This window comes from Chaetodon trifascialis, chromosome 12, assembly GCF_039877785.1.
Source record: "Chaetodon trifascialis isolate fChaTrf1 chromosome 12, fChaTrf1.hap1, whole genome shotgun sequence".
NCBI classification, from domain to species: domain Eukaryota; kingdom Metazoa; phylum Chordata; class Actinopteri; order Chaetodontiformes; family Chaetodontidae; genus Chaetodon; species Chaetodon trifascialis.
In genome coordinates this window covers 7,916,056-7,925,421 of record NC_092067.1, presented here as the reverse complement: position 1 = coordinate 7,925,421, position 9,366 = coordinate 7,916,056, and the positions used below count along the sequence as shown (strand labels likewise).

At 40.6% G+C, this 9,366-nt stretch overlaps 1 protein-coding gene across 1 annotated transcript; it reads right to left on the bottom strand.

Moving 5' to 3' along the window:
* Nucleotides 1-696: 696 nt before the first annotated feature.
* On the bottom strand, nucleotides 697-5,297 carry cnga4 (cyclic nucleotide gated channel subunit alpha 4). The gene is made up of 6 exons (XM_070976529.1): nucleotides 5,239-5,297; nucleotides 5,021-5,127; nucleotides 3,090-3,673; nucleotides 2,760-3,005; nucleotides 2,174-2,339; nucleotides 697-1,508 (listed from the first exon to the last, which is right to left on the bottom strand). Exons 1-6 carry the CDS (start codon nucleotides 5,280-5,282, stop codon nucleotides 697-699), a joined length of 1,959 nt encoding a protein of 652 aa, XP_070832630.1. The 5' UTR covers nucleotides 5,283-5,297.
* Between the last annotated feature and the right edge of the window lie 4,069 nt (nucleotides 5,298-9,366).

The following is a 9,366-nucleotide window of genomic DNA, read 5'->3' as shown; positions in this document are numbered from 1 at the left end:
GTATAATCAGTAATATGTACAGACTATTAAAAGTAAAAGTGGTCATCATACAGAAGAATGGCTTCTCACGTCGTTTAATTATTAGATCATGATATCACATTTTTATTTTTACTGTTCAACAACAGAAGTCTTGGAAGATTAGCCTGCAGGGAATATGATAATTCAGGTATTTTCATGGGAATTAAATCATAATCATGGTTTTCAGTGGGATGTCTCAAATGACAAGTGAAACACAACCATTTTAAAATTAATGATCAATTAAATGTATTGCTTATTGACTGTTTTATCTGCTGCAGTAACCCATGTATTTTCTTCAACATCAAAAGTATCCATAATATGACAAAACCCCATGCAACCTGTGTTAACTTAATTTAAAAACATTCAATTTATCAGACCAACAGAAAACCTCTATAAATATTTTAACAAATTGAGAACGAAAGGTGTAAATAAATGAAAATTCGAATACCATCAGTCGTAGTGTGTCATTTCAGCACCTTGTTCTGTCTTGATGATCGACATTTATCAACGGTGTTGGGCACAGTTCTGCCATCTAGGGGTACAAAGTCGTATCGCAGAAAGTGCATCGATGAGATGTCGAGATTTGCAGTATCTTTATTAATATAAAACAAACACCTGCAAAGAAACATTTAGATTTTTTTCATATATATTCTCTTTATCAGTTATTTTGTTATTAATTCATTTCTTTCTTTGCCCTTCCGCTTTCTGCACCATCTCTCTTTTTTCTGAGTCTTCTTCAGCTTTTTCTCTGTCTTCTTCAGATTCTCTTTCTCCACTTTTCTCATCTTCAGGTTCAATTTCAGCTCCATCTCCTTTCCCAGGTCTGTCATCTCCTTTCTCTCTGTTTTTCTCGCCATCATCTTCTTTTTTCTTTTCTTGATTGTTAGGTTCTTCCGGTCCAGATTTATCTCCCTCCCGCATCCTTTCCACATCCTCTTTTGTGCTTTTGGTGCTCTCTCCATCTCCTTCTTTGGTCACTTCGTTACCATCTTCTCCCTGTCCCTGTTTTTTTACCTTTGTATCCGAACGTTCCTCTTCTTCGCCCTCTGCCTCTTCTCTCTCCCATCCAACCTCCCCTCCCACCCCTTCACCTCTTCCCTGTGCTCTTTCTCCTTCTTCCCCATCTTTTGGCAGCTGAGAGTCCACTGCTGCCACCTCCCTCTCCAGCTGCTCCACCCTGGTCTGCATCTTGCAGTTGCTGGACTCTAATTCCACCATAAGTCGAGCGAGTTTTGTTTGCAAGATTTCCAATTTGCTCTCCAGTCTTTTTATCTTGGTTTCGATTTTCTCTGCCTCCCTCTCCTCCCCCTCCTCACTGTCCTCTAACATGCCCATTTTAGTGAGGATCTGTCGGCCCTTCTCCTCCAGGTGACGCTTGGCTGCAGGGAACTCGGACAGCACGTCTGTCAGGTCCTCTTTGGACAAGCTGAACAGGTCAGAGTGGCCAATGCTTCGGATGTTGGCAGTGCGACGATTGCCTGATTTGTTACCTGAAAGGAAACATAACGTGATTTCTTTAAATCTATGTTATATATGATGTTACCAACCCAGGCAATTTAAAGGCACATTAGGGAAATATTCTTGTTGTCGTCTTAAATGAAACATCAATAGTATTTCAGTAATATTTGAATTTTAGTATTTTACAGTTGTGTCTTTCAACTTTGGGCTGAAAGGTTTATGTGCTCAGAGTTTGGTGCTACTGTTTTACAATGTTTTGTGACTCCACATGTCATGGAGCGTCACACAGAAATTTGCAAGTGTGTACCAACTTAAAGACAGCACAACCATGTTGCACTAATGTTACTTTTGCCCATTTCATGCTCATCCTCTCATAGGCTACTCTAAACATACTATACATTACTGCAGCATTCTTTCTTGTTTAACAAGTTCCTTTCATTAGCTTCATCTACAGGATCTTCCCATGCACATTTTCTATGACTTTAAGGACAGATAGGTCAGGTGAGGACTGACTTTAAATTTAAGTTCAACTACAACTTACCATTTGTGAGAGCTTTACTTCATGAGTACAGACCTGAATGTGTTAGCAGGGTCCAAAAGCACCAAAGAAAAATGGCTAACTCTTTGCACCGTTGATTCAACTTAACTCTCTTTTTCTGGGTGTATTTTTGTGCAAAGCACTTGACGCTTGACTTACCTTTGATATTGAGAATACTAATTTCCCCAAAGAAATTCCCTTCACTGAGTACAGCAAACTCTGTGACCCCATCATCTGCAACAACTGCAAGTTTTCCTTCTCTGATGATGTACATTTCATGGCCTACATCTCCTTTCCTGCAGACGTACTCTCCTGGACTGAACACCTGCAAGGCAAAAGGCATGAGAAACCTCTTCATAAACAGGTTTCTACTGAAAGCATATCTGATGCATTAGATAATGAACTATACAACGCAGTGGGGTTGAAATCAAATCTGCATGACAACAATATTCCACAGGGCTATTGTGTTTTGAGAGTAGCAGGTTCATTAAGGTTGTTAGTGTGTCTTAATTTTACCTTACCTCTACTCTAAAAACAGAACCTAAGATGAAGATTGGACTGACTACAGTGTGACATGGCTTACCTGGTTCCACTGTATAATCTATTATTCTATATTCTCAGTCATGTGACTTTTGGTGGAGCCAGATAATCCCGTCCAATCCCCATCTCGGTGTCTTTTGTTACAGAGTTGCCTTAACTCACTGAGCCACCCTTACTCTTTGATTGCCATCTTTTTGCCCCTGACCTGAGGTGTTAGTTTAAGCACCAGCTCCTCCAGCAGACTTTTCTCACAGCTCTGGAAGATGGTGACTTTGGAGAGTGTGGGGAGGTGAACACTGACAGCGATCTCTGTCCTCAGGTGTACAGGCAGCTGCTGCAGGATTTCGTTCTCTCGCATGATCTTCTTGTTGATGTGAAGGTGCTGGTACCAGTTGTCGATGCGTTGTCGAAGCTCCTTGCTAATGTGATGGCTACGCAAGTATGCCTTTACCTGAAAGAAGAAATGAAGAACCATATTTTCTATAGAACAAAGGAACTTAGCACCTAGCCATGACAGGACAGTCTTCCAACTTACCAGCTCATGGTTAGGGAAGAAGACATTATCACGGTCCCTTAGGCTTGTGATGACATTGCCGACATTGCCAACAATTGATGCAAAAACTAGCACAGCTATGAGCAGGTCTGCAATCATAAACAAATACTCTTCTTCCCTTTTTGGTAGGGGGGTGTCTCCTACTGTGGTGAAAATCTGGGCAGAGAACCAGAAGCAGTAAAAGTACTGACGACGCATAGAGGCAAACTCTGGATTTGTGATGTTAGGGTAGACCCATCGATCACTTCCAAAGCCGATGTAGCTTGACAGTGCAAAGTAGAGACAGGCATTCCAGTGGATCAACACAAAGATGTAGATCATGAGCTTGGAGATGCGGAAGGTGTTGGGGTAGGAGGTTCTTGTCTCCATGCGATCCAGGGCCTCGTTGAGTCGCGGCATACGTAGAAGGCGGTTGATCCTCACCAGCGGAGTTTGGATGCCAAAAACAAAGTAGAGGAAGTCAGTGGGCAACAGGGAAGTAAGGTCCTTTAAGAAACGTTTAGAGTGCAGATAACGCTTCTTCAGCTGAGTTAGGTCCTTGACCAGGATGCCCTGATCCAAGTAACCTGGAAAGGAAAGAACAAGGTTTAAAAAAAGGCCAGAGTACTCTTCATACACTGGTACAGTCAAGTCAGTCATAGTTTGGGACAACTTTCGGGCAGTATCAAATCCATCGGACTCTGAGAGTTCATAGTGCTTTCACATCATGAATGGAATGTAACAATGGGAAAGATTCCTGCGCTTATGACTTGCAAGCTTTCTCATCATCTGACAACTCATGATGATTCATTGCAGAGTTGCTCATGTGTAGGTTAACATAAAGTTCATGGCCAATTTGGCACTATATCCAGTGGACTGAGGCAGCCATGCTGCCATCTGCTGTATCAGGTACTTCCGTATTATTGAGCACAAAATCAGATGTACTATATTTCCCAGTCTCAGTACTGTATTTCCCAGTCTCAGACTTGGGCAGCTGTGGCTCAGGAGGTAGAGTGGTTGTCCACAAATCAGGAGGCCAGTGGTTTGATCCCTGACCTTGGCAGTCCACATGCCGACGTATCCTTGGGTAAGATGCTGTACCCCAAAAACCTCCCCCCATGCTGTGCCATTGGTGTGTCAATTCATATGTACGTCGCTTTGGACAAAAGCATCTGCCAAATGACTAATTGTTATTTGTAATTGTAATTGGGCTTTAACATGAATTGTATTTACAAGTTTTAACTCCCACATGACATGAGTGTTAACCCATTTAGTGGCTGGTGACTGAAAAAACAAAATGTCTTACAACTAAGCTCAAAATTATTAACTCAAATTCAGCTCAAAAGTCAAAACTTTGAAGAAGGCCATGTTAGCGCTTCTTTCTATTCATGTAAGTGAAGATTTCTGATGTACAATGGTGTGTAAAATTAATTGTATTATTTTGTAATCATGATTTTGAGTTTGTCTGAAGTCATTCTAATAAAACAGAAGACCAAAGGTGTGTATGGGATAAATGCTTTGTTTTTCCTTTAATCTAAGTGTTCAGCCACAGAACATTGACTCTGTGGGGCCAAATTACATCCCAGCACCACAAGACAAACACTAAAATAACAGGCAGTACTCAAGTGTCATTGTCTTGATGCAGACATATTTGAGACCGAGCTAAGTCTGTGTGCATGTGTGTTATTTTAATAAAATGTCATCATACTGCATTTTAGATCTCATGTAAGTATTCTTATATGAATATTTTCATTTAGGACAAAAAAACTCTCTCCTTATAAAAAAGAAATTTACTCTAATTGGGATATTTGGAGTTAAGTATGGTAGTTTGTGACTAGCTGGATTACTGTGTGAGTGACAAATAAAATGAGAATTTAAAGAGTGACGTTCTATTTCAAAGACTCAATCAAAAAGGACAAAAATGAAATATTTACCTGTGTGAACAGTGATGATCATGTCAGCCATATACATGATATCTGCCAGATAGTCCAGTGTGAGCCACACAGGAAGGTAACTCAGTGCAATTGTAGTGAAGCATGTCCTGAGAAAACATAACCTGTGAGTCTGGGTTTTAAGGGATCTCAAATGATTACAGATTTTATACTTAGATGCATGTTAACTGTTTGATATTCATCATATTCCGTGTTTGTACCTCAAAATGATAATCACTGAGTTGTAGACAATGGGAAAGATCATAACCTGCAGCCAGATATAATAAAACTGTTCTGCTGGATCAACCAACCACTCTGTCCAGCTGAGAGGGAAATGATGATGAAGAGAGAGGGATTCAAAGTTTGATCAGTCCTGATGATGCTGGTGTGATATGATAATTGTCACATATAGATTATGGTTCATGGTCCTCATATCTAAATGAATAATAGACGAAATGTCACCAAAATCTGTCACAGCATATCTTAAATACTTAAAAACATTGATTTTGCAAAGTTAGTGGACATGTTGTTGTAAAACATTTGCCTAAACATAATTTTATTGTTTTATTAAAAGATTCTGAATGCTTTCATATATATCAAAACACAACAATCATTGAGATCATTTTGTGGTGAGTATCAGAATCTACTAATGTACTTTAGCCTAACCCACTTCTTTATTGACATTTAACATCTACCTATAACTTAAAACTATATGACGGATGCTTTTTAAATCCCCTGACAAATTAATATGGAAAAAGTAGAATATACAATTGAAGTAAAATACTTTCCAGCAGAGTACATTAGCTGGGTATTTATTCTTCATCTAATAAATTCAGATGTGACGAAGTATGAAATGTTGTAGCACAAAATCTAATTGCATTAAATGACTCCTGCCGATCAACTACATGATCAAGAATATTCATACAGATCCCATCCAGTAACAACTCACTTAACTTTCCACTTCTCATCCAGATTGATATTACGTTTCCCTTCATCCTTGACTCCATCTTCTCCTTCCTCATTCACTTTCTGCCCCCGATGCCACCTGAGCAGTCTCTGCCACTGGTTACCTCTAATACCAAAATTCCCTGTTTTATCCATTCTCCAAAGTGTAGCCTTAGACTAACACATTTTTAGAAATGAAGATGGCCTTTGCTCTTGTTCTTGTTTCCTCCTGCATGAGCCTTGTTGACCTGCATCGGGCAATATACGTGGTTCACCTAACAACAAGCCAGGTGTAACTGAGCACTGCCTGGTGATGCAGGTCTCCATGGAAGGAAAGCACAACAGATGTCATGTGTCCTCTGGGAATTCCTCCTTCCCCTAGAAAACTAAAGAGGTCTTCCTTTGACAGCCCAGAAGCTGCTAGAGACAACAAACAATAACTGGAGTATGGAACCCAAACAAGAGACAATATGTCAATGTCAACAAACCAGTACATTGTATAGATAATATATTGTAAGTATGCAACATAAAGAGAGAAAAATGAAAATTAAAAGAGACAATAGTGTTGAATAAAATTAATTTGATATTTAAATGAAAATGTATCTTAAATTCTTGAATCTTTCAACTGAAACACCTAAGGGGAACATAGCTCACAAAAGCTTTCATTAAATTTTAACGTTAATTCTTAAGAACTGAATATATCATTTTATGTTTTCCCTTTTCTGCCCTCCATTTTTCATTTTGTTGTTTTCAATATGAGTATTTTACACACACACACACACACACACACACACACACACACACACACACACACACACACACAGACAAAGAAATAGACGAGAGCACAGGAGAAACAAGAAATAACTGGAGGCATGGCCGTGGACATGACAACACCACGCAACAGCATAAATGATGCTAATTCAAGGAGCAGTTATGAGAATGCAGAAGAGTCTATAAACAGATGTATTGAGCCGCCACCGTTTGGTTTTCTTTTAATCATTCTGTGTATAAATCAGGTGGTTCTATCAGGCACTTAAGGACTTACAAGCTACCTCAGTGGAGTTCTATAGGGTTAGATTTAAGACTTTGATTAAACCGGTAGAGAAATAAAACAAAATAGCTGAATCACATATAACGCAGCTTATATTGTGAGCAACTAATGAGACAAGTGTATTCTGCATGAGTACACAGACAGACTTAGGTTGTGACTAAGTATCACAGTAATGGAGCTATTATCACTAAATGACAGGCCCTTTTTCTTTTTTCTTTTTTTTTTTAGACACAGACGAATTATCAAGTACTTTGAAATAGAATATTGATTAAAAGAGTGGTACAGTCCTGGTGGGGCAAAGGGGTGCCATTTGAGTGTCTGTCTGTGTTGTGTCCTCTCTCAGTCTGTCAGCCAGCAGGTGGTGCTGCTGAGCTGCGCTGGCCTTCGTGCTAAGCGGCTGTGTAAGGACAAAGACAAACAAATGCACTCACTTTGTTTCATTTCACTTCCGTTGAATGCTGCTGTAACTACATTTATTCATAGATTCTGTTTCTCTGCTTACTTCAGCCCTGTTTTCATCCGAGCGTTCAGGACTCGACCTGGGCTGCAGCTCTGTAACAGTGTCTCCTGGGCTGGGCCACATTGGCCTGCAAAGCAGTTTGCAGGTGACAGTGCAACTTTCAGTAGCAGAGCAAGACCTGTCCTTTCTACCTGCGTATCCATGTCCCTCCCCAGGTAGACATGTATGTAAACAATGCTGTCCATTGCAGCACAGGCCACTGAGGGGATTAGGGCTTGAAACAAAAGAGTAAGAATGAACAGTCAGTGGTCCTACTTCTGTCACAGATGCACTGGAGCATGCACAGTCCTCAACACAAGGAGACAAACAGGAACAGTGTAAAACACAGAGAGGCAAAGAGGAAAATGTCGTCATCGTCGCTTCTGTTACAGCCAGACACACTGTACACTTTCTTGTTTCATTGTTGCACCAACTGATAGAAGATACTGTGTAAAGTAGCTTATGTCAGTTTAACTGACTTAATAGACAACCCAGAAAAACTGATTTTAGTCAATATTAGACCTGACTGCACAGCTCAAATATTGTTGAAATAACAGGTCTTGGCACTGCAGGTAGAGAGTCTTTTGTCTGGAGATTGCATGTATTTGTTTTCTTGCCTTTGCAGGGACGTCCCATGATGAGTTCCTCTATTCCCAGGTGAGGCAGGTACTGGGGAAGGAGCTGGAGTGAAAGGTGTCACTGCACTGTTCCTTCTCTGTGGGTTTGTGGTAAGCAGAGTTTTGCTGAGAGCCCACAAGTCTTTCCATTATTGTCTCCACCTGATTTTTAGCTGTCTGGAGTCTGTATCTGTACTTTCTTGTTCAGATTAAGATCCAAACACTCACCAGTCACATTTCAGTCTGGTAAGTGTCATCACATCTTCACCTGTTAATGGATCTGTACTTTGACCTGCTGAGGATTTATGAGCATATGTAAGAATACAAGAATGAATCAGTTTGTCTATAGAGGAACTGACCTGCTCCACTGAGGCACATCCTCATCACATTAATTCTAATGTTTAGTTTAATTTTGAAACTTTCCTCGGATACCTCTACAGTACCCTACAGTACTCTGCACTGTCCCCCTTGAGCTTTATCCACCACATAAAATCTAGGAGTGGAACTCTCTCCTCAGACAAGACCTGGCATTGTCCATTGTTTGTCGTCGTCCAGTTTCATGAGAATACTGTTTTCTGGGTTCAGCAAAGGTACATTTCTCATCCTGATCCTGCAGCTGTAGTGGTATGCTGTCTGTACTTGGCGGCTACATTTCTTCCTTGTCTGGCCAGTGTGGGTCTAAGTTCTCCAGTGGCTTTATGAAACTAGCTGAGGTCAGTTATTGCTTCAGAAATTCCATAATGTGCAAAAGTCTCTCTCTCTTTCTGCAGTTCACTAATCCTTGGTGACCATCATGACTCCTTTCTATTGTCTCTGCTCTCATAAATGTGGAAATCACAATGGGGTTACTCCTGTCCACTAAATCATCTACCTCTGTCAACTCTCCTCTTACCTTCCTTTCATAAGCTGGCCAACCTGAATGTATTAAGTGCGTCACTACCTGGACCTAGTGGTCTTTGGCTTTGTGGTCTCTGATCTCTTGCATCCATTGTGGTATAGCTAATGATACTCAGGACTTAGTCTATCTGTGCAGCCACATCATCAATGGACATCTCATTCACAAAACATTGCATTGGGCCCCTGCAGAGAGCACTGGCTACTGCTAATGTCTTTCCTGGTGCATTCACAGTCTCTGAACTGAAGCACATGAGTGTCATCAGCAGCCTCTGGCACCTTATTGGGACAATCTCAATGCCTTTATTGTTCCTTAAGGGTACCAGGGACTTTTGGTCAGTGA